General features: G+C 42.0%; 1 protein-coding gene across 1 annotated transcript; it reads right to left on the bottom strand.

Moving 5' to 3' along the window:
- Positions 1 to 77: 77 nt before the first annotated feature.
- On the bottom strand, positions 78 to 26,446 carry pkn2 (protein kinase N2). Its single transcript, XM_037083788.1, has 23 exons — positions 26,084 to 26,446; positions 17,267 to 17,431; positions 16,847 to 16,982; positions 12,226 to 12,380; positions 9,320 to 9,449; positions 9,038 to 9,183; positions 8,612 to 8,828; positions 7,024 to 7,209; positions 6,761 to 6,870; positions 6,460 to 6,603; positions 6,155 to 6,230; positions 5,772 to 5,928; positions 5,532 to 5,658; positions 5,145 to 5,281; positions 4,658 to 4,733; positions 4,265 to 4,356; positions 3,989 to 4,165; positions 3,669 to 3,731; positions 3,024 to 3,100; positions 2,730 to 2,872; positions 2,530 to 2,637; positions 2,332 to 2,412; positions 78 to 2,117 (listed from the first exon to the last, which is right to left on the bottom strand). Exons 1-23 carry the CDS (start codon positions 26,102 to 26,104, stop codon positions 1,914 to 1,916), a joined length of 2,928 nt encoding a protein of 975 aa, XP_036939683.1. The 5' UTR covers positions 26,105 to 26,446; the 3' UTR covers positions 78 to 1,913.

Genomic DNA, 26,446 nt, shown 5'->3' with positions numbered 1-26,446 from the left:
TTTACACCAAACATTTAACCACAGAAGAACTTTCAGCATTTTGGTGAACACTCAAATACAAATAATAGCAAAGCCACTATTACAAATGTTTAATCTGTGCATTCATGATGGGCAACAAACGACTGCAGAAATGCCTTTTCTTTTTTTTTTTTTTTACACCGGGCTGAACAGCTGTTTGACATGAGTGTTGGTGTGTACCATCCATAAAGTTTTTGCCTGTTCTGGCAACAACATGCACAAGCAAAGAATAAAAAAAAAAAACACTGTACAATCTATTTTCATCATTAAGAAACGTAGATAATTAAAAACTATTGATAAAATTAGTGCTTTCAGCTTAATTGTGTACATACAGTATGTATATATAATATACCCTGCCCTCCCCTGTAGTGATTCATATCAACAGGTCTCCAACATTTGAGTCAGTTTATATATAAACATGCAAATCGACAGGAAGTCATCCAAACATTAAACTGATCACAGAGCAGTGTGGGAAGCATTTAAATGGTATTTTGACAGAGACCTCAAATAACTGAGTTTAACGTGTTCCCAACAAACGGCTCAACACTGGAGCTGCTTCATCTGTCAGTTCATCAATCTAATTTACAAAAAGCAAAACAAAACAAAAAAAACATTAATTGTTGTTTGTCTGCTGCTTCAAGAGGGACAGGATCAATTTGGTTTTGTTAGCTGTAACTGCACGACTCACTTTAGTGTTTTCACTTCGACTGAGGTAACGAGAGAAAAAAAAAAGCTCCGTCAGGTCCACCACAACCAGCTGTTCACTGAGGAATGAAACCCCCCCAAAAAAACCAACTGAACTCAGCTCTGAAAAAAAACAAAAACATTTTGAATTGCTCCAAGTGCAACACCAACTGGCTCTTATTCCTTCACAACTGAGTTCAGCTGAATATTCACCTCAAGATAAAGAGCCACTAGAGGGCGCCAGACTGAAGAAAATAAACATTTTGAATTACGCCCTCGCTGGCGATTCAAACTCCAACTCACCTCCAAATGAAACTGTGTGATGGTAACTGCATGGATTGCTTCTTTATACTACAAGAGCGTTATTATGTGGGTTGTTGTATGAATGCAGACATGGAGGCTTCAGGTGAGCAAAGTGAGGTTGAAAAAACAGGTTGTGGACAAAAAAAAAACAAAAAAACAACTGGGCCCCTACACGAAAAGAAACGTAGTGTGAAGACTCTCACTTGGATTTCAAGTCAAGAAGCAGCAGTAGTAGTCAAGATGTTTGTTGTAGTTGACCGTTCAGTGATGAATACTTTGAGCACTTGAAATTCACTGAACACCAGTTTGAGACGCGGTCCTGGCGGAAATGTCAAATTTGACAGTGAGATAAAATGTCCTTAAGCAATGGCGAGGGCTTCGCAATTAAAAGGAAGAAAGAAAACACAACAATAAAATACACAATTGAATATAATCTGTACAGATCAAAAAAACCCAAAAAACTAAAGACAGTGACACTGAATAACATGATTGTGATGTTGCCGTCTCCTCAGAGTTCACATGAAAAACATTCTCAGTGGTCAGACAATGGACACGACGACGACGTGTACAGGAGGACGAAGCATCCTTCCCTCTTCACTCTTCAACAACAGAGTTTCATTTGTTTTCTGTATCTTTAAAAAAAATCGTTCTTCATGTGGGTTTAAAAAAAAAAAAAAAAAGTCGGGGTCCTCAGGAGGCGTCTGGAGTTTCTTCTCAATGGCACAGAGTTTCTGCTCGCTGCTCCTCCTCAACACTTTGGCCAAGGAAGAGGAAAGTTTTAAAAGATGTGAGCTACAGTCATCGCTGCGTTGCTTGGTTCACAGTGTGTGTGTGTGTGTGTGTGTGTGTGTGTGTGTGTGTGTGTGTGTGTGTGTGTAAATGGGAAGGGGGGGGCGGGTCAGGTGAAGCTAACACCAGTCAGCGATGTAATCAAAGTCAGAGAACATGTGCTGCTCGTCGGAGTTCAGCGCTCGGGGTTCCCTGGGCGGGGTTAAGATCGGAGCCTCTGAGGTAAATTCATCATCGAAGTTGCTGACGTCGTTGGCGCCCTGGATGGTCGGCACGAACGGCGGCTTCACTTTCTTGGCCAACAGTCCATTCCAATCCATGCTCTGGCGACGGACAGAGAAGGTCACATTAGTGTTAAGTAATTTTTGATGTCTTGGGAAATGAGCTCATTGACTTTCTCGCAGACAGTAAGATGAAAAGGTTGATGCAGCTCAGTGGTCAAAAAAATCCACCTCCCAAAAACTGTGAAGCGCACCAAAGTCAAACTACTCCTTTAAATACAATGTTACAAATGTAGAATAAAAATCTTGCCCTCACCCTGAAGAATAGATGCTTTTTAACCTCCTCTGCATCCCTTTCTCCTGCTCCCAGTCGTCGCTCTGGACTCCTCCTCAGAAGCTGAGCACAAGAAGAGGCAAAACATTTGATAAATATTAAAGTGATGCGCTATACGGACACACGCTGCTCATTTACTTGGCACTGGCAGAGTTTTCCCTTCGTTCGCGATCTACGCACCCTCCTCATGATGGAGATGGCCTCGGTCGACAGGAACCGTGGGTAGCGGACCTCATCGTTGACGATGCTGTCGAACACCTCCTCCTCATCGTCACCGGGGAACGGCGACTGAAGCAAGACAAGATGGCCAAAGGTGAAGACGCAAGAAAAGCGGAGCGACGCTGAATGCCTGCAAAAATAGCTACTGAACATGCACTCACCTCCCCGACCAGCATCTCGAAGATAAGGACGCCCAGCCCCCACCAGTCCACAGCGCGAGTGTACGACGTTTCAGTCAAAACCTCGGGAGCTAAAAACTCTGGTGTGCCACAGAACGTGCTGGTGCGGTCCCTGAAACCCATTCCTGAAAGCAACGCAGACGCCGTTCAATTAAAGGACCCGTCTTCTGTTAAACAACAGCTATCCATCTTAAAATCCTTGTCTCCAGATCCTCCAGCAAATTTTTCTAGTTAAACCTTAAAGCCTCGAGGAAAAGCGCAGTTATTTTATTTTACCTTCTTTGCAAAGCCCAAAGTCAGCGATTTTCACATATCCCTCTGTATCCAGGAGCAGATTGTCTAGCTTCAAATCTCTGCAAATTAAAAAAAAAAAAAAAAAAAAAAAAAGATAAGAAAGACTTTCCAAAGCTTCATCAGGGTTTGTACAGTGTTTTAAGAGTCAAATCTGAGCACTGAGCACAAAAATGTCCCAACTCTCTTTAACATCACATCTACATTGTTACAGTAAATGCAATTATGAAAAATAAAGTTGACAGGATTCCTTCTGTAAAAAGTGAAGTGACAATATTCACTGATTACTGTGGGTATAGTAATCAATGTCATCATCATCAATCATATTGTCACTTCATGTATTTTTACCAGCTCGTCATGTTAAGTTTGATTATGATTAATCAATTCTTGCTAATTGTGATGTCATGAGTCACCGTTGGTTTTTGGTTCACATGAGTGATTGTGTTGACGAAACACCAGATTATGTTGAAAATCAAGCATTTTTAGATGGTTCTGTTCAAATTCAAGCATATTCCTAACCTTGAAAACGCGATTAGGCCTTTTCCAAAGACTTTGTGTGCACGTTGCTTCATTGCTCCAAACAGAAGTAGGTGTGAGATTGAATGACGGAACATCACTGAAGCTGCTTACCTGTACACAATCTTATGGTCATGTAAGAACTGTAATCCCAGCACGACGCAGGCTGCATAAAATCTGCAAAGGTGCAAAACACAGTAGATTACATAATGAAATCCAGATGATTGGCTCCCAGCACACTCATGCAGATGAGTCAAACTATAACACATTGTGGGGAATTTGTTAATAGAATATGTAAATGCCAGGTGAGTCAGAATACATATTGACATTCCTGACATTCCTCAAAGTGTAATTCTATATGCTACTAACTAAAAGAGAAAAGAACCCTGACAGTAAGAGTTGGGCGTAGACACTGGTGATGAGAGTTCACTCACACAGCCCTGGGCTCAGAGAAAACATCAGCATGGATGTGCATCATCAGGTCGCCTCCAGCTGCGTACTCCATGACAAAACACACGTGCTCCTGCGTCTGGAAACACGCAAACAGGTTGACCAGGAACGGGTGGCGGACGCTGTTGACCGTCTCAAAAATCCTCTTCTCACACATCAGACTGTGAAAGGGAGGAGAGCCGCGTCAAACTTGTGCTCGTTCATTTACAGATAAAGAGGCCACATACAAAAAAACAAACAAAAAACAACTATACGTTTACCTGTCCACTTCATCACGAGCCACAATGTCTCCTTTCTTCAGAGCTTTGATAGCGAACATCTCTCCTGTGCTTTTATATTCTGCTAACAACACCTGGGGAGGAAAGAGACATTTCAGCTTTCTGCCTGCTCTGTTCTGAACGACTAGAGCTGAAACAATTAGACAGATTCGGTTTCTTAAATGATTAATTTGACTAACGTTTCCTGGCTGCAGCCTCTGAAATATCAGGATTTTATGCTTGTGTTGATCACATAAGAGAAACAATCTAAAGACGTCACCTTCAACTTTTAATGAGCATTTTCTTACTACTTTTCTACATTTAAAAACTAAACAATCATTGACAGCTGGTTGGTAAGTAACACCATATCAATTCATCTCTCATTTATAAACATACCTTTCCAAAGTGGCCACGTCCGAGGACTGCCACACATTTGAAGTCTTGGAGACTGAAGTGAAACTGCTCTTCTTCCCTGAAAAAGGATCAGTTTTTACATTAATATCTATGATGAATTAAATGTAGAGAGACATTTATGAAGCTGGTGGTTTGAATATAGTACCAGCATCAAAAAGCATGAGGGTTCAAAGCCAGGGGGCAGTGTTTACACCCATGTTACCATTTCAGCTCCACTCAATATTTGCATGTTTGGATGTTACAACTGAAAAGAGATAAACTTAAAAAAAAACCCAAAAAACTAAAACACAATGGTGGCAGATTGCCAGGAGCATCCTCAGTTATTAACGGAACGACACTGAGCAGGAATAATTGTATTCTTCCATTTGCCCTTTTCAAATAAAATACTCCACCTCATCTACTCCTCTCTTTAATCAACTCTCATTTGAAATGTACTTGAAGCGTTTTAAGTACGTGGCTCTCTTCCCACCTTATCTCTGCGTCTTTCTGGATGGCGGTGAGCTCCAGGTCTGGATGCTGCAGCTCCTGCTCCGCCACCCTGTCCAGGTCCGGCTTCAACGCTATGCTGTTCCTCTTGTTCAAGAAGTCAAACGAGGCGAGTGCGTCCTGCAGAGAGAGAACACACAGCAGGAGGATGGAAAAGTGAAAAATAAATAAATAAATAAAATACAATGACACCAAGCAAAGTGAGCTTAAAGCCATTATTTATTACTGGAAACATACAGTTACGTACATCTGTTGTGTCTTAATTGTAATCACAGATATCCTTTAATCTTTGATAATCACTACTTAATAATATCTGTGTGGATGTAATATTCAGGGACACTAATAAGGAAACATTTGAAAAGCAGCCTACCTGTACTTCCTCCTTGTCGGGCATCTTATCCTGCACCAGTGGTTCTCGGATGTTGTCAGGGGTCGGGTAGTGTTTGGGTCCTGGGGTGGGCTCTTTGTCAAAGTCCAGCTTGGTCACCAGCGGGTCGCTGGGTGTCGACAGGGGTAAACAATGTTTTATTTTATTGCCATTCCATAGTTTTTATAAGTAAACAACTGCATTTGAATCTCTGTGTCTATGTATGCGTAAGTGTTTGTGTACCTGCTGGGTGTGGGTGAACCAGGCAGGCTGCTGGGCCCAGTCTCAGCCGCCTGCGGGCTGAAGGAGTTGGTGCTGACGGTCGGTATGGCTCTTCTCACCAAGCGGCCCCAGGTGGCGATGTTGATGTTCATCTGAGGGGCTCGCAGGAAGGTTTTACCTGAAGGTGCAGAGGCAACAGAAGAGGAGCAAAGAGGTGATGGAGTTTGTCAAGGACAGGGGGCGAAAAACAAGGACTATGTGTACATTTCCCCCAAAATCTCTCCTTTTCTTTAGCAAGCAACTGATCAGAGAAAGATTAATACTGCCTTCAGTGAATCCAGAACTAGAGTTATGACAATTAGATATGCAATCCAAGCAAATAGAGTGAGGTAATGTTTTCTCACCTTGCTGCTTTGAGAAAATCTTCTTTTGTCTTTGCAGCTTTGGTCGTCTCTCAATGACAGGATTGAAAAATGTTACCTAAACAAGAGGAAAACAAATATTAGACAACAAAGAACACAGACGTACAAATAACAGCGACCAAAGTCAAAGTGCACATAACTATGGTTTTCAAACTTTCCGTACATTACAGCCACCAGGAGTTGTTTCAATGTGACTGGTCAACTGTCATCAATCACTGCCTGTAACAGGTCGTGTGTGTGTGTGTGTGTGTGTGTGTGTGTGTGTGTGTGTGTGTGTGACTGTGTACCTCAGCAAAAAGCATTCCCTGTGGCTCCAGGTACAGACACATCCCATGACGCTGGTTGTCCAGGAAGTCCTCCAGCCGCAGGAACTTGACAGCACAGAGCGAACGCCAGTCCCGCCAGTACACCGAGATCTCCAGCTCACGAGACTGCAGAACAGATACACACACACACAGATACACACACACACACAGATGTGAAACACACGGACTATGTTGTCCAAACACAACACTGAGTCAACAGCATGGAGGTGGGTCAAGGGCAGAAATGTGTGTGTGTGTGTGTGTGTGTGTGTGTGTGTGTTACCCGGTCCAGCTCCAATGTAAACTTCTGGTCCCAGGCTTGGTTGCTAACCGACCTCCAGCTTGTCTGGCCGACTACTGTGTTGTCAAGCTTCAACACTGCGCTGATCTCATCTAAGGACACATTCACACTTTACCTGTTAACCGTCGACAGTATTACAGACATTTTCTGATGTATCTGTAACTTCATTGAAGCTCAGTGTGACAGTGTTTCTCCTTTTGACATCTATTTATTCCCAGCCAGTGTACGAGGTCAGGTCTACTCACTGGAGAGCTCCTCGCTCTTTGTCAGGTTCCGCGAGCTCACACCGCGGTTGCGGTTTGCTCGGCTAATGAAGGACGAGCGTGTCTCGCTGGGGCTCCAGCCGGGCAGCGGGATAGACGCAGCTTTGGAACGACCGGGGACATTTTCCAGAAGGTCCTGACAGCCCATGAGCCTGACGTCTAACGTGCCTGGAAGTGAGACGATAACAGATCCATAGATCACACCAAGTTGTTCAGTCAAGGTATTAAACTGCACATTATACCTGGTGTTTATTTGTGGATATACTTTCAAAATAGATCAGGTGAAGCTTTTTACTTTTGGTGAGTATCAGGAGATGTTTTACAGATGTTTCACTTAGTTAGGCCAGTTTTAAACTAGTTTAATTCAGCTTTGACAAAATTATCACAAAGAGAAAAATTCTAGGCTTGAAACAAGCTCTGTTTCCATGGTAACACTGTTTAGGAAGCCATGAGAAAGAGCAAGGTCAACTACTGGAAGTCAAAAACATCCTTTTAAAAGATATAACAGCGGCTGATCACTTATAAGACGTGTCTCCATCAGAACTGCTTCTCAGTTTGAAAATAACTAGAATTGTTCGCTAAATGTCACGTACGTGACTCAACTCACATTTATAAATTCCAGGAAAAGGAGGGAACTCATTTGGAAGGGTTACAGTTTTCTCCCCCCATCACACATCACATAAAAAATAAACTTACAACACACGCAACAGCATTGGTCAGTATTCTGTGAAAACATGATGGTGATCCCTTCCTACACTGTGGTCGCATATAAGAGAATTTATGTGTAACCCTCTGAGGCACTTTAGGTTATGAAATAAAAGAATAGGTGATGAGAAGAGACCTGAATCTCTAATGCTAAACTACTAAAACCCTTCTTAGTTTTCAAGCTTTGTTGATGTTTGTGTTTTCCTTCATCAAATAGCTTTGCGGGATGAGTGTGTACACTATTATCTGTATCTGTTCAACCAACTTAATTATCTGCATCTGTAGTTTTGCATCTTAAGACAAACATAAACAGCTTTCAGTGAGCCTGAAATTCACATGGGTTGATCAGAAGTTGCTTTATTAATTACTCATTAGAAAAGAGATTTGAACTTCAGATCAAGGTTTTTTTCCCCCCATCACATGAATAATGGAAATATGTATGTTTTTATAAACTTAAATGAATGAAATCAGCAACACAATGAGGATTTTCACTCATAATCAGTACTGATATTGACACATTTTACTAGTTTGATACTACTAAATTTACATTATTTGTCCTGGATTCATAACAAATTAGTCAAAACAAGACAGCTTGGTGAGATTAACTGACTGTTCAAACAGAGCCATAGTCTTATCTGTCTTCATTTAACCAGCTTCAACAGATCCATCAAGATGGTCGATTGTTTCTATGCGACTTACGGAACTCTATTAAAGGAACAGTTGTACAGCAGTGTGCAACAGGAAACATTAAGATCTAAACTAATATGAATTCCAAGTTCTTATAATCACACCAAAATCATTTCACTTTTACGCTTTGCTGGTAAAACAACAGAATGACAAGGATATCAGAGGTTGTCATTGTTACCTGTGAGTGCGGCGGGCTTGGTCACGGTGCTGTACTGGTTTTGCGTGGAGATGATGCTGGATCTGGGACTGGTGAGGGCCGGTGAGGACAGCAGGGACAACTCCTCCACGATGCTGTTGCTGCGAGGGTGGTTTTTTGGCAACTCATTGAGGCGCTGCTCCAAGGAATATCGCAGGAGGTCGAGCTTTTGACTGGACTCGTTAAAACGAGCCTGAGCCTAAAGAGGGAAAGGAAGGAGGAAAGGGAGTACAGCGGGAGCAATAACAGTAGAGGCAGAAAAGGAGAAAGAGAGAAAACATGACCTGTGTTACTTTAGTAGAACAAAGCAGCAGCACAGGGATCAGTTTCATTTATAGCTGTTGAACTTGCATCAGGTGTTAGGAGTTTAGAATCTGGTCCTCACGCAGACCAAACACAAACATCTACCTCTGAATGTGCCCTTTTTTCTGTGACTTTTCCCGAACCCAAGAGTTTCATAACGTTCTTGGCTCCCTCGGCCACAGCCGACTCTATCTTGGCATGGTGACACAGCTCCTCCACCCGCAGGTCCAACGGGCTGATGATGGGCTTGTCTGGTAGGACAAGGAAGGACATGATTCTTTCATTTTGATGTGATTGTTTATAAAAACGTGTGTGCACTGAAGAGGCATCTCAAAAAAGTCACACAGACCATTACTAATTGATCACTGAAAGCAAGCAAAGGCTCACCCATCACATCATTGCTCTCGAAGCTCAGCTCGCTTGCCTGACTGGCCTTGAGGATCTGCATCCTGATGAACTCGATCTTCGTCTTGCTGTCCTGAAGCATCTGCTGTGCGGTCGCTAGCAATTTACGATCCTATGAACAAAAGTAGAAATTAAACACTCCCTAAGAATAAAAAAAAATTGCTATATCGCCAACACATTTCATATGAATTAATGTTAAATCACAGGGTTTGACAATGTTTTGTTTTCCAAGTCAATAACTGGATGTCAGGACTTTACAGATTACCCTGACTGCGACACAATTGCGCACTTTTGTTGTCAGCGTGCAACACCGACATCCAGGATGCCAGTTCATGCCCTTAATTGGAGTCAAAGTACAAGTGACTCCATGGAAAATCTTATTCATCAAAGACTAAGGTGGAATCTTGTGTATTGTAATTACTGACGCTCTAACACACATACACACACACAGTGGAGTAAGCAAACTCCACCCAGAATTCCTCTCAAGTTTAAATCCTGCTTGTAGATGGCGCCGCGTGCAGGAAAGACCTCCGTCCAGCAGGCATTTCCTCTCTGACATCAGAACAGGACTATTTCCAAGTGGAACTGTCTGTCTGACCTTGGAGGGGTCGCTTACAAAACACTGTGACCTCCCCTGGTCAGACGGACAGTGAGGGGTCATGTGGCAGTTTACAATCCCATTTACTGTACTACAGTCACAAACCGAGGCTCTGCAGGTAGTTCTTGAACTTCTGAGTCTCTATTGATGAATTCAAGAACTCATGTCTGGAGACTTCCTAAAGTTCTTTAACACCAACCTTGTCAAGAAATCTATGTAAAATCGTTCATTTGAAAAGTGGGCACAACTTTTCAGTTCATCCTGCAATGTAGACAGGATTACATAGCCAAACCATTCTGGTGAGTTTGTCCAATATGTATCTTAAAGTTAAACACTTCCAAAAACAAGCTGAGAAACAGCCCCACACGTAACTACCCAAAAAACACAATTTGTCTGTTTTACACGTCCAGTGTCTGAATGGATGAAATAAGATATGACATGAATAAAACAGATCGTTAGACATACTGGTAGGCAGATAGATATCGATGAACTGAAAAACACAACATCCAACTCATATTTGAGCTACTAAATGGCTAAAATGCGATAATATTACTTTGTTTAAAATATCTTTGTATTTTTAAACAACAAATCACTTGTATTTTAATCAAATACATTTTCTCACATAGTATTTTTTATCTTATTTTGACATCTTTGACAAACAAGTATTCGCAATTTGTAAGAAGATACTTTCTGATCTGTTTATACATTTTTAATCCGTTAAATTCTTAACTGTGATTAATTGACTAATGATTACTCTGCTTTGGACAGAGCAAGGTTAGCTGCTTCCATCATTTTGCTTAGCAAAGTTCCCTCTCTGCTAGCTTTAGCCTAATATTTACCACACAGACGTGGGTGGTATCAACCTTCTCATCCAACATCCAGTAGTTCCAGAATTGTCAAAATGAGATATTCAATCAATCCGTGCTACCTTTACTTACACCTGACACATCCAGAGAAACATATAATGAAGGTAGATGTATCTCTGACAAAAGTAGAGACGACACTGCTGAAACACTACACTATACTAAACCGTCTCCTACAAAGTGGCTTCAATTACTACTGACAGACCCAAGAGACAAGACGAGCATGAGCGACTCTCAGTGCTCCAGCTGTTATTAGTCCATACACACACACCTCCCGGCCAAATTATAGTTTTTCTCTCTCTGAGTATTACAGGAGCCACAAAGACCCGTAAGAGCTTTGTGAACAAACAGCGGTGCGTATGACACACAGTATGTGTCAGCGCCTTCTCATGTTTCCTCCTCCCCTGCAGTGAAGCTGTAAAAGCCACCATGTATCACTCTACCACCTGCAGACTGGAAACTAGCATGCTCGCTCCTGTTTTCATGTGATTACACGGTACCTTCCTACACTGACTTTATTACTTTAAGTTTTCAAAATGAATTCTCAAGCCACAGCTGATTCTGACTATGGAAATCTGTGTTACCGGATACACCAAGATCAATTAGCAAAAAGTCTTCAAGTAAGTAAATAAGAGAACTACTAAGATCTGCATGATGGAGAAAGAAAGATTTCTGATAATAGTGGCGAGTGAAATAAGATTACAAGCCGAAGTAGGAAAAACTGATCTAAACCAAAGGTGTCAAACATTTGCTGATTCCAGCTCCTTAATTGTAAGGACTTGCTGTTATTTCTTTGTCATTTATGATAGTAAATGAAGAATCTGGATCTGGACTGTTGGTTGGACACAAGAAGCAATCTGAAGATGCAACTTTTTCATATTTCACTATTTATAATGCTATTTTATAGACAAAATAATTGGCAAAATAATCGGCTGATTAAGCGATAACGAAAATAACTGTTAGCTGCAGCCTGACAAACGTTGTTCACTGAAATGTTGTTTACAAAAATAACCCCTCCTTGCACAGGAAAACTCTGTGCACACAACCATGGCAAGTGATTCACAGTTGAACCAGGAAGTTCATTTGTAAACCTTGACTCATGGATTTTTACAAATGGATGGTAATTTTACTGCTCATCCCAATTTTCTCCTAAAAATAAGTTTGGCTAACATGAGATTTTGTTTAAAACCTTAACTATTGTCTGACTCCTCCAGTTAACTCCCAATTTGATTTCTTTTTTTGTGATGTCATGAAGGGTAATAACAGGTGGGTACAGAAGAAGACCTAGCTTGTGTGAAACTGGATTTGTCCTTTAAATACAGCATGAGAAGTGATGTGTCTGACTTCATACACTGGGTAAGCGACATGAACTAGCTTGAACCTGAATGTCAGGCGTACCTCCCCCTCCCCCCTCTCCTGTTCCCTACCTTGGAGGGCCCGTTGGAGTACATCAGAATCATATTCTCTGCACCCTGCTTGACCTTGAGCTCGATGTCGTTCTGTCTCTTCAGGGCGGCCAGGCGGCTGCTACTGGTGCACATTCTCGCCTCGCTGTTGGGGGTATCTGGGGTCAAAGGGCATTCTGGGTAAAGACAGAGAAAGTATGAGTTACAACCTTACGACCCTTGGGAAATAACCACAGATATATGACTTTGCATGTACTACTGGAGTTTGTCGCAAATATACACTGACTGTAAATAGCAACTCAGCATGCACATGCTATTTTTGGCTGCCAGCCATTTTGAAGTTAGCTAAACAGTTCTGCAGTAAAATGACCTATAAGACTGCTTACAAAAACATGTCAGACAGAAACATCATTAGTCACATAATGCACCCAGAGAGGTCCACTGTTTATAATTTGATGAAGTTTGTTAGCACAAGACTCCAACTGACTCACTTTGTCACCCACAAAAAGAACACCACAAGTCAACAACATTGAGATATGACATTTAGCAACAATTCAGATCAATAAGTGGTGTCAGAGGCAGCTTTGCTATCAGCTCAGATGTATGACACAGAAACACAAACAACACATCGAAGGCAAACCAGAGCACACAAATACTCAGTCTGACTTGAATTTGAATTGTCACGCTGCTTTGATATTTACCAACTAAAATACAAAGCCAATCAGTGCACAATCAAAAGAATGTTTTGTTATCTCACTGGCTCTCCTGAAGCGTTTAAAAAATTCAACAGCCAAGGGAAACTTTGTGGCCACCTCTAGTCTGAGCAACTGAAAAATAAAAACAAAAAACAAGTGTGAACTTGCAGACACCTACTACAGTCACATTGCTACAAATATAGTGACATTACTGTATATGCAAATGAGCTGTCAATCAAAAACTTTTTTTTTTAATACTGCATTTTATCAGCCAGGACAACATGTTGCTTCTGAGCCAAATATATTTGGGATTTTTAGTTGTGCGTGCACACACATGCACGCACAAAATGAAAATGAAAATAAGTGTCGTCTATCGTCTCATTTGGACCACAGTACTGGGCGATGAGCTCACTGTTTTCTTGTATTTTTTGTCATGCCTGGACTCGAAAGGTGCACTGAAAACCCCTCCCCAGCCTGATCACTGCAGCACCATGCGAAACAGTCACATATACGTGCGCACACACACACACACACACACACACACACACACACACACACACACACACACAGGTGAGGTGGGCAAAAAAACCTGCCTGACTTCTCCTGACTTGACATGCAAGTTCAGTTTCAGAGTCTTGGGTGTCATAAAGGAACTCCTCTTAAAACGGTCCCTTGAAAGTGTCACAGCCGAAACACACACATTTCCATTCTTATAAAAAAGTAGCCCATTACGTATGAATGGAACTGAAAGTCCTTTAGCTAAATTTCTCTTGAAACACTGCGTGACAAATACTCTTAGAAAGATCTGATTGAATCTGATTTCCCTGAGTCTGACTGGCATTGCCTAAAATAACAGCGATGAGGAAAATCACTTATTCTGGAAGACGCTGCCAAACACAGATAACAATAACCAGCAGGCGGGACTGTGATTCATTCACTCTGAATGTTTCTTCAAACAGTGTCTAAAAGATTCCTTTGAACACCTGCGGGGTACGGACAAAAAGGAAGCATGTGATTCTTTGAACTGTGAGTCTAAATGATTCATCTAATAGCCCTTAATAAGCTGAGAGGGGAATCACTACTGAGGTTTCTGTTGGGGTCGGGAGGGGAGGATGTTGGCCTTGCCAGGGCAACGCTCTCACATACATACAAACTGAGAGAGGCATGGTGGGATCATCAGAATGGGCACTTGTGGATTCTCATCAAAAGCCACACATATGTAGAAAAGCCTGCGGCGCGAGGTGAGACTTCAACATGAGCTTGGGGCAAAACCGACTTCAGCGTTCAAACAATCCACATTGCACAATAGGAGGCACAGTGATTACATTACGATCATGTTGAGTCAGCATCATGAGAAAGTGGTTTATGAGATGGATAAAGGCGCACATGCACAAGTGCAGTGAATGTCATCCATTCTATGTTTGAGGCTTTCCTCTGTGTGTGTGTGTGTGTGTGTGTATCATGCCAAGAATTTAAGGACCCTTCAGCCCTCCCTCTCAGGGCGGTTCAGCCCACGCTGGGCTTGAGGACCAGATACTGAGCTACTGAATATCTGCAGGGCTGATGTCACTGCTGGACAGCTGACAAGGGGAACCCTCCCTCAGATTAACCTCATCTGTATCAGGCGAGAAACATGCTAACAATACTCTAGAAACAATTACATCATGATTTGGACTGAAAACTGGCGAGGGTACTTGTCATTTGTGATCTAATACGATGATGACTGGAAGTAAAACAGAGCGGACTTGTGTCCAAGTCTCTCCATGAATGAGATAATATGTGACAGAGGGACCTGACTGGCGACCCTGCGTCAGAGCTGCTGCTGCCTGAGTGCAAGTCGGTCCATTTCTGGCCTCAGCTGAGTGGCGGAGAATAACCAGAGCCCCCCTCAACTTTCTCCTGGAACAAAAACACATTCTGGCTGCTCGCAGAGGCAGAGCAACTCCTTTCCTACTAATTCAGGGAACAAGTGTTGTCTCTTGTGAATCTGAGAGTTTATTTCAACAAGTCGTCTCATGACTGTGGAGCTGAGCTTCCCCTCGGTCTCTTCTCCATCATTCTGCGACGGCCAGCGACATTCCGCTGCAGTCGCGTCACTTAAAAGAAAGCCCTCGTTCATCAGATAGAGAGTCACGGAGTCAGGCTAAATTTGTTCCCACTTAAGATAACCATTTACCAAGACAACCTCCCTTCCCTCCCAAGGCGCGCACACGCACACACACACACACACACACACACACACACACACACACACACACACATCCCTCCTCATCTACTTCCTAATGTCAACTGAAGCGGGGGGATATGATGGTAACAGGCAGACAAATACCATTCCTTCTCTTCCTGAACTCACCCGGACACTCGCCACCAACAAATACTGCATAAGGCAACTGCTGTTACAAAACTATACTGAACGCATCACCGCTGTTGTGGTCAACACTCTCCAAATTCCATTGTTGTCCACAACCGCGCAGGAGCAGGCTTTCAACAGCCTCGGAGGGGAACAATCGACAGCTCATTGTAACTGTCGGAGGAATGCGGAATGCAACAATGTCGGCCTCTGGAGAGTGAGTCACCTCAGAACACTGAATGTACTCTGTGCGTTTCTGTGCTCATATAGGTGCTGTTCTGCCAAAATGATTTACCCGGCCATGCTCTGCATTTACAGTGGTGACAATGCTGAAGAGAACAGAACAACATTTGGGGAGGGAAGCTGTTGTTGTTCTGTGACTTTATATCTGGGCAAAATGAACGTCTCTTTAAAGCAGTTTGGACTGCCTGCAAGTAAGTCATCACATGGAAACAGCGGCAGGAAACCCTTGCAAACAAGGACAACTGAACTACAACTGTCAATTAAAGCTAGGGCTGGTAAGCTATTACAGTACCATTTTTTGTAACGTTAGCAGAAAATCTGTTAACATCCAAACAGCAATCAAGAAATCAAATGCGCCGACAATAAATGACGAAAAATTCCACATTCTGTGGGTGTTGCGAGCCTCTAATAAGCTTTTCCAATCATTATTTTTTTGGCCCATATGAAATTATTGAACAGGCTACCTGTCTGTCAAACCACATACCTGCATACACTGCGGGTGTATGTAGGTAAAGCTGTGCAAGAGAAAGTGCAGCCAAAATGTCAAAGTATTAACATGTTGTTGCTAACATTCACATGATGTTATGTGTTTTTGTAAATGTGAGTGAAGTGGTTAGCAACGACAACTATACGTTCAGCAGCTTGCTAACTCAGAGGCATGAAGCGTACAGCCCCTGAGCCAAAGAACGGGTCAACAGCAGCAGCAGAGACAATAAACAAGTAAAGAAAAGAACAAAAGAAAAGCACACTGCCTCTCAGCCACACACTCTTGTAGCTGCACATGTTGGCACAAAGCACACACCTATAGCAGTAACGACTAACTGTTGCACCGGGTAGTCTTTCTGGTCAGCGGCATATTTGTGACGGCTATTTTGCTTGCATTTATGCAACTGTTCGACTTGTTCATGTATTTATTAGCCTAAAAGTCTATGGAAGCTTGTGGGATGTAGTGAATTAGCTGTTAACACATGTCCCAGCTAACTAGCTAGGGCTGTGGGACGGTCTGCATTGGTGTCGTCAGGCAGGAGGGAGGATGTGGGATTTTTTTTTACTTGGATGTTTTCAAACTTTAGCCTGCTCATGCTGGTGTCTACAATCGTACCAAACACCAGTTGATAAATAAACTGTATGAAGAAACTGACCTTTTCATACACAATATGATTATGACATGTACAGCATTTAAAATACTGCTTCTATTTATCCATCTATATATACACACACACGCTGACCCAACTACAACAATGACGTGTTATACTTATGTAAAGTAAGGCAGAGCATTGGCTTATCTCTACTACTTGGTTAATGTTTACTAAATCATCTGTGGCTGCTCTGATGTAGTGTTTTGTGTTGTTACCTAGCAGTTCTTCGGGGTCTTTGACCACGATGTGGGCATTGAGCTCCTGCAGCTCCTGGTGAAGCTCCTCAACTTTCTTGTTAGATTTTTTCAGCATGTTGTCAACATACGCCAGACTTTTCTTGTCTGTGGTGACCTGAGGAGAGGAGAGCGGAGGAGAACATTTGACAATATACCTAATAACTAAGATTTAAAGGGAAACTCTGCACATTTTAATCATGAATTACAGTTTACTAGTCATGGGGAGAACTACTCCGCCAGTGAGGACAGCTTTATAATGTATTTTGAGATTCTGGAGGAGCCTTGTACTTGGCCTTGAAGACTTCAAACTAGATGATTGATCCTAAAAGTCAGGATGTAACCTCTCCAGTTTTGACTCACCACTTTAACAAAAAAAAAAATAAAGGTCTGTGAATTTACCTTTCGTAGGTTCTCAGCACCTTCTTTGATCTTCAGCTCCTTGCGGATCTCGCGGCGGATCTGCTCCTTGATCTCGTCCAACTTCTGCTGGACCATGGTATCGGACAGGTCCAGGTTGTGTCCCAGACCCAGTCGCTCCGCCACCAGCTGGCCCCTGGCATCCCCCTGAAGAAGGACAGAAGAGGAGGAGGAGGAAAAAGAGGAGACGAGAGGAAGAATGCAATTTAGAGGAGGTCATCGAGGGAGGAGGAGTAGGAAGAAGAAAATGGGATAGCAGAGAAAGAGGAGGACAGGACATCGAGAGGTCACTGACTCAGTCAACAAACAGACTGTGCACACTGGCATTCTTTTGAGTAGCATTTAACCAACAGAAACTGAACTGAAGCTATAAGCTATTAACACATGCACTTCCATTATTTCATTGGCACCTACTATTGCCAATTTATGACAGCTGTAAGGAAGCCATTAAGACAGAGGAGGTGATACACATGGTGATAGAAAAACAGATCTGGTCTGTAGCTGATGCACCTTTGTTGTTGGAGCTCTAAAGAGATTTCTGTATTGTTGAACAGCTCGAAACAAAATAGTTGTTTGTACAAGTGTTGAGTAAAGCCAGAATCAACCAAACTATTGACCTATGACAAAAAACAACTGGAAAAGTTTCAAGGCCACCAATTACAAGGCTGAAAGTCATAATGGTAATAATAGTAATGTAGATATAAGTACTGGAATAAATAGAACAGTCTGGAAAATTATGAAAATGACATTTTGACAGTCTTTAAAACCAGGAAAAGACAACTCTTACACCACATAACAATATGCAAAATCAGATGTTCAGCTAAGCCTTAAAGCAACATTATGCAAAAATTGTCATGTGTGCCCAGCCTGAGTATCATGAGGTCAGCTCAGTGTTGTGGTGTGTTTGAACTTGATCTGGCCTCTGTACGAGGTGTTTTCACTGCTGCTGTCACTCACCATTTACCTGCATCCTAAAAAGCCGTCACCTTACCTAAAGGCGGATTAGAAGTCACTTCCTGAATGGCTTCAGCTTTAAGTCCATCATGAACACAATGGGGCACCAGTGACGTTCCACTGGTTGATCACAGCCTACGTCTGCGGCTATGTGACTGTGGATAATCAGTTTATCCCTTTTTGATTACACCAGTCATCAATCTGTATTTTGTGGTTTAAAAATGTAGGATATACAAAATATAACATCACCCTTTAATTTCACTTTAACCTAGGAGTCATCATAGCTCAAAACAGGCAGGATTACAAACGAAAATATAAAGCATGCCTTCACATTGCTACTAATAATTGCTCAGTTAGTAATGGCTATTCAACAACCTCTGATGTTTTGGAAAAATCAAAATGTAAAAGGTGAACCAGAAAGCCTCTGAAACTGTGCCAGAGTTTGAGTGTGTGGAAACTGGCTTAGTCCATTCATAAAACGAGTGCATACCAAAAACACCAATCACCACACTGTGACTACCACAAGATCTGAGTCTTGTTGCACTGAGGCCATCATGATTACTATTCAAATTGAATCCAAAACCCCTGTAACATTTGGACATAGTGAAGTGGAATTAGCTTCAATCTGACTACTATTAAATAATCATAATTTCCAACAGAGATGGTAGTACAAGGTTCAAGGTGGATCAAGTTAACCAGACTAGGTTATCTCTAGGTTTTATTAATCTTTCCGCCTTACCATAACTTCATCAGTCTCAGCCAACTCCATCTCTAGATCAGTTGAATCACCCAGTCCACGCATGTTCTTCTGACCAGCTAAAGTTCTGTTACATGAACTCTGCGGAAGCGCTGCTGTCTCGTAGGATGATAGCCTCTGCAGCAAAGGTTTGGCTACACCGTAGCTGGCCGAGGCTCCGTCCAAAGCCACACTCATTCACTCCGCTAGAGTCCGATTTTCCACAGCTCTCTTTCGTATTGGGCTTTTTTTCTCTCACACAGACCACTGACATCAACAGGGAAGATAAACCGTCTGAGCAGCAACAGCCAAATCCCTCTTAGTGTCTAACTCTGTGAGGTCAGAGCAGACCAGAATGGGACCTAATCTCACTCCAGGGAGAGGACTGCGTCTAAAATTAACCCACGTTAAAAACATAACACTGGCTGTCCACTGTGGCCTCCCCACTGGAAAGCAACGTGTGTGGTGGAGGAGGAGCTCTGACACCCCAACAACTGTAAAGAGTGGTAAGAGCTGGAAAAGCACAATGTAGGCTGTGTGGTACCTTCTTCTTGCTACAGCTTCACAGAAAATCCAGGGGTTCCAACAATGTTTTATTTCAGAGGTTGGCCACATCGCCTCAAATGAAGACCACATCCACCTCCCCCAAGAGGACAGACCATATATCACTCAGCACGAGCCACCATGTTAGGGCTGGTCAACATTACAATATCATAACGTCATGGTGAAAAATTAGACTATATATTATTCTCATGGCCTTTTTTGATTTTAATGCTGATGATTTGCACATCTTTTTTTTCTTCTTTCAAACAGATGTTCATGTCACGAGTACTTACACACAGAAAGCAAATATTGCACAGCATGAAAGCGACAACATTTCCCTAGGAAGAAGGATTTTTTCCCCCGCAGCAAATATAGGCATCAACATATCGTTTGCAAAAATGACCTCACGTCACAACTCATGAGAACGGTGGACCTGTTAACAGTTTGTTTGTCAGGACTCTGCATTATATGCCAAAGCACACAAAATTCTGAAGTTAATCTTAAGTGATCTGGACAGACTGCAGTATATGTGTAATTTACTGACTTATATCCATCTGAGCTGTCCTCAAACCAACCAAACTGCATTGATAAAAACAAAAATTTTACTTGTTACAACTTGGGAGCTGATCTACTACTGCCTCAATCGGATAATTTGTTTGTTCCATCCTGTTTCAACCTATCAAAACGACATTACTGAGCAGACTGAAGCCCCGGGACAGTGAGCTTTGATGACTCGGTGAATGCGACCTCTCTCTACCTGTCAGTGAGCTGTTTAGTGCAACACAGTTATTATACCAGTCCCTGCCCTGCCTGTCTGTAGTAAGTTTAAATCTTATGTGATACTATAACAATGTCTCAAAATCACATATTGGAGCATGCAATTGCACATCTCCATCACTGCCGGTGTGAATAGTTTTGAAATGCCATACTCAAAAGCGACTTTTTCACATATTCAAGGCCTTATTCTTCTTTTTTTTAAAGACTTATTTGTTAAAAGCTTCAAAATATCATAATAATACTCTAAGGCCATACTGGCCAGCTGTAGTGACTGGCTATTATTGAGGCCCTCATGTTCTTACTCAAATTGATCATGAGACAAGTTCCATCAGAATCGAGGTTCCTGAGATACACATTTACATGGGGGAAAATCTAGCCCCTTTTACACAACCTGTTCAGGGCGTTATGGTACAAAGGTACAAAGACAGAACGGTGGTGTTTTTCAACCTTTGAGTCAGCCATAGTAAGAGACCTGAAACACATCTGTGTAAAAAGCTTTGCAAGCTGCCAGGATGGGACAGGGGTGTGACATGTTGATGATGCGGTGTGTGTGTGTGACCTACATGCGGGAGATTTAAATAAGCAGAGGATGAGATCAACAGCTATGTCATGGGGAGAGCAAATGATTGTTGTTACCATGTGAGGCCACTGTTTTAGACGCAGGGTTACGCCTCTTTTGCTTCTGAAAAGTCTGCGTGCTGCAAAAAAAAAATCATGCATTTGAGTTGGCGTTATGCTACTGCCGTTTCTTTTAGTGTAAAAAGTCAAAGTTGGAAACAGCACCGTTGAAGCAATGTCTTCTGTATCCAATTTCGTATTGTATGTAAAAGCAGTAAATAAAAGTAAAACTAAAAATAAATCAAAGATGCCGTAATGAAGAGCCGTCATTCCAGCTCTGCTGCGTGATGTCTCTAAAAAGGGCTCTTGAAATCATCTACTCTACTTCTGATAGTTTAATGTTGGAAAAAATGTATCATGTTTGGTAAGATAAGGAATTTCCATGGGCTCCGTCCATACCCTTGTAAACCCCCCCTGCTCTCCTCTATAGGTGCTCACTTCAGAGGAAACTATAGTTTGCACATATCCTGGTCCAGACGCTCCTTGATGACTCATAGGTAAAATGGAGGTCACAACTCCTGGAAGTGGAAGAATGGTGTGGGGAGGAAAAAGTCGCTCTCTTCTTCAGCTCACTGCCTTGCAAAACTTGTTTGCACTATAACTGTGTTTGCCCAATGTGGTATGAGGACAGCATGAGGACACCCTAAAGGGCCTATTTTACTGCGCAACAATGCAAGGAAATCCATGAAAGGCCGATCAGATAAGGGGGAAATAAATCAGCTAGTAGACCTACAAGGTCTGCGTTATAATTTGAGATCAAACAAAGGAACTGCATCCAAAGAAATGGAGCCCGCACTCATTTGCAGGATTGGTTTCACCTTTTGTTTCTCTAAAAGAGCAACACTTCCTTGAGTTGCTCTTTTACCTGGATGGCCCTTATCATATCTTTGCTGCTCGAATGTACTGCCTTGTCGAGGCAATGACGCCACGCCGAGACTCCAGTCTTATTAGCTTCAAAGACGGGTGAAGCAGAAATTGTAAGCAAAAGTTTCCACTCCAACTACAATGCATACAGTTGTTGATGGATGGAGGGAACTTGTTCTTGTCAGTGTGGCTCTGCTAGCTGCTCTGTGAAATGTTCAAGGCTCACAAAGAATGAACCTGCAGCTAAAACCTTTTAGCTACTTGTTTTGTTCCAAATTACAAAAAAAAATGAAAGTTGCTTATTGGATGAACAAAATAGAAAGTGTTCATAACAATAAAATAAAAGCAATTCCATCTATAGCGATAACTGACATACTGTTAGGATGTGTTTTTAATCAAACCAAAGACGGTATACTTATAAAAGGTAGGGCAGCTGTTACCTACACATGTTGAAGTTGTTAAAGAGCTCTTCTGATGCCTAAGACATGAAAGGAAACTGTGAGGTAAAAGCAAACATTAGGTCTGGGCCTCAAGTATAAGCAGGTTAACTTGCTCTTTAAGCCTGAAAGCTCCCAGTCCAACAACAAGTGCTCCATTCAGACAATAGGACAATGGAAAAGTTGAGGGCACCATCCTGGCTCACGCTTAAAAAGCCAAGCTCTTGCCATTTCTGCATGAGGCCTATCTCGGCCTACAACCTGACACCCAGCCGTCTTAACCCTGCAGCTGGCTGCACAGAGCGTTGGCTACGGCCCGGTGCTCTGCTGCGACCAGAAATAGCACCACAGGCTAACAAATGCAGATCCCACAAATGCAGCCTTCACACGAGCTTTAGACATATCCCATGCCAAGTCAAATTCTGGGTAATGTCTTGCACTTCAGGTCAATGTTCACGGTCATTTCTCAGCCGGACAAACAGTGGATTTATTGTACGTCCAGAAAACTGACGCTGCTGTGTCACAGAGGAGAGCGAGCGATAACACTCTGCAGCACCTGTTCCTCTGCCGAGTTGATCTGTTCCACTCCATGTAAAAACACCATGGCGATACATGTTAAAGTTAGGCTGACTTGGATCACTATAGCTCAAGATAGGTGCATCTTTTAATAGTGAAATCATTACTTACAGATGGCATTTCCTAGGCCACAATAAGAATATGCAAAATACATTACAATTTAATTTAAGAATACGACACAGGTGTGGGTTTGTGTTATTATGTTTAAGTCCCCCTCCAGTCAAATAAACAACTTTGTTACGATTGTTATTGTTAGTTACAATGACCCTTAAAAGGAATGAAAATATAAGTTTTTTTGGTTGAAGAAACATTTTATTATAGTAGTATAGTAAGTAATAATGTCTTGAGTTATAATAGAAACTTGATATATTTATATTCTAATAACCCTTATATGGTGGAATTCAATACCGTAGATAAGCAAATGTACAGAGTACCATACAGTCAATCTTACTACACACACTTTAAAATAAAAGCCCATCTGAGGATAGACATTGCAGATGAGTTCAGACTGTACATGCTACATGTCATATTCATCTATTCAGTAAACATTATACATTTGCACCTGTCCTTTAATTTGAGTCACATCTCAGTTTTAACAATCATCATAATTCTAAGCCACATTATTGATAGAAAGTCTACAGCTGGGAGGTCGTGAAAGGTTTGTTCATTTTGCATTAAACTGACCTGATAAAGGCGTATCGGTGGAAACGTTTGATAAATAAGGCATGTTGCGTTGGAGAAGAATTGTAGATGTGTTGGTTTTGTTTTTTTTTTACTGAAAAGCAAATTTCATTATTATTGATGTGACTTTAGATCCATTTGCCTCATTGTAACAAACATTACACCAGTAGAATATTCTTGTAATTTATTGTGAGGTCGCCTGTTATCAGCCAGTACTAATGGTAAAATAATTTAACTTTACGTCACCCAGCCTGGCTTAATGATCGGATTCATTATAAATCTTACTAATACTGTGATGGGATCCCAAACAAAGGACGACTTCATCCCTTCATGTCCTCATACTCAAGGAGGAAACAGCTGGCTTAGTCTACACCTGTCTTGCCAGTAGTACACTGTTTTCAGACATTAAATATGCTACTGTGACAATCTAATTGTATCGTATAAACCTACAGTAAAAGAAAAAAAAAAAACATTGTTCATCAGGCAAGGACTGAGTTAGGGGTCGGCAACAAAACAGTATTACATGGATTATGATACAGCCAGACAAGAAATAGCCTCTAAATGTCTCCATTTAAAACACTGAAACACAATATTGCCTTTGGCAGAAGCTCATCCACCACACTTCTATCTATAACTCATGTAGCATTACTTACAGTTTGCCGTCCAAGGAAGAGTCATGTGAAATAATTTGACTTGTCAGCATAGCCACCTAGTTGGCTACATCACCAGTGGTTTGTCCACAGAGTTTGGATCTGCATGTTTCCAATCGAGTTTGGAAACAGACGTTAGAGGATATTAAAGGGGAATTCTGGTATTTTTTAAATCAGGGTCTTATATTAACATGTTTTAGCATGTAAATGATTAAGACTTACCAAAAGTTTTGGAATCAGTCCAGTAGATCTCCTCAGTTGGCTGCCATAATATGATGTATATGGCTGCAGCTTGTCCTGAGGTGCAACTCTGACCAATATTACATCCAATAAAAACGCTTGTTTTTGACAGGCTGAGGTTGTTGTTGTCTCCGGCAACATGACAGTAGGGATTCCTACAGAGATTGACCTTCTTGTTAAAGAGAAAAAAGATCTTGCTCTGAAATCAAGCAAGGTGAGTTGTTTACTCAGTCAGCACTTGATTGTCAGCCATGACTTAAATTAATTATTTCTGGCAGATCTTCTGAGTAAACTCCAAACTCTCTCCAACTCTTTCCACCAGCATCTTCCTTCAACATTTCAGAGTGAGGCTTCTCTTTCAACGAGACATGTTGTGTTTGACTAAAAAAAAGGTTTTATTTAACAAAAACATTCATCTCTGTAGGAATTGTTGCCGTAATGTTTTCAGATACTATCTATCAACCTGTAAGTTTCAAAAACAAGCACTTTTAGTAGACCAACTCTGGACTTTCCCCTAAGGATCACACCTCAGCCATTACTGCCACCCAGCTGAGGTGATCTACTGGACTCTTTCTAAAACTTTTGCTAAGTATGAATCATTTACACATTAAAACATTCATAATTGGGCGGGTTCATTAAAAGGCATCACTGACATAACAACCGATCAACACCACCTGTTGCCTCAGTGATCACTTTCAGTCTTGCACCAGCCCCACAACAAATATTCAAACTTCTCACAAGCGTTAACTTCATTATCGGCTGTAACCATTTTTCCTCCCAGTACTCCCTGTAAAGACAGACTCAGTGTGTGTGAGTAACCAGACTGGTTTTGACACGCACATGAAGGCAGTGTTCGGGGGATGCTGCAATAGCAATGCTCGATTAATCACTGAAAACGTGATCAGATAAAGCTCTCCACCTTGGACGACAGCCCTGTCAGAAAAAAGAAAAAAAAAAATGGATCGCAGGTGTGACGTCACTCAAGTGAAACCACATTAGTCAGTGAGTCATGACGGTTCATGGAGAATAATGAGAGTGTAATGCCCACGTTCACTTCATCCTCCATTTTCTTAACGTATATAAAAACGTGCGGCTACATGTTGGAGGGGATATTTTGGGACTTGTGTTGAGTTGCTGGTGTCATGTTTTAAGTTCATCCGGTCTGTAACGTGTCTGGAGAGAAAAAAAAACCTTACGTCAAGTAAACCAGTGAACGCATGCTCTTTGGAAGATGTAGTACACAGGTTGTACTTTTCCCCACTTTACATATATGTTAAAACAAAAAGAGGGGCAGCGTTACTAACGTGTGAACAGAGGGAATGCACTGTTTGTTTTCCAGAAGCTGTGCAGGTTAACTTGACGACAGGCTACAGACCTGTGAGTTAACGTTTAACACAGACTATTTGACTTCACCCACAGCAACACTGACGTTATCTACTTTCTGCCGCATTACTTTACACTGTAGCTACAACACAAAAGTACCGCTTCAAAACTTGGATATTTCGGGATAAGTTACTTTGGATAATTGTCTCCCAGGCCTCAATCCATGGATAATTCCCAGACAACCCTTTGGGATCCAGCAGAGGCCCTTAATTTAGATAAAGTACAGCACTTCACACTCGCCCCGACTCGATTTTAGCTAAATCAAAGTGTCCGCTAACTTATAATTGAACCTTTGAGGCAAGTTTGCGCACTTTTCGCAACAGTTGTCAACTTTTCCTACCTGCACGGAATCGGCGGCCATCTTGGTTTTCGCCTTTGAATCAAATCCTACGGGGAGAGAGGAGGGGAGGTGGAACTCCAAAAACAAGCCTTGTTTTAAGTTTCCCTCTCTGGCGACAAAAAGAAGCGATTATTTGGACCAAATCGTCGGTCATCTCGGGTACACGGGGCTTCCCATGTCGTCTTCACACTTCATTTGCGCGGTCACACCGTCCTAGAGGGGTCCTGGGGGGGTGGACTGGTGCTCATAAATAAGAAAGCTGGAGCATAAATCTGTCCCAGTGTAGCTGGAGAAAGAGGCGGTGGTTACAGTGGGAGAGTCCGCCCAGAGGAGCTGCTGCGCCGCTGGGCTGCTCCCAGCCCG

The sequence above is a fragment of the Acanthopagrus latus genome, chromosome 21 (assembly GCF_904848185.1).
Source record: "Acanthopagrus latus isolate v.2019 chromosome 21, fAcaLat1.1, whole genome shotgun sequence".
NCBI classification, from domain to species: Eukaryota; Metazoa; Chordata; class Actinopteri; order Spariformes; family Sparidae; genus Acanthopagrus; species Acanthopagrus latus.
The sequence above is the reverse complement of the archived record's forward strand: the minus strand, read 5'-3'. Positions and strand labels throughout refer to the sequence as shown.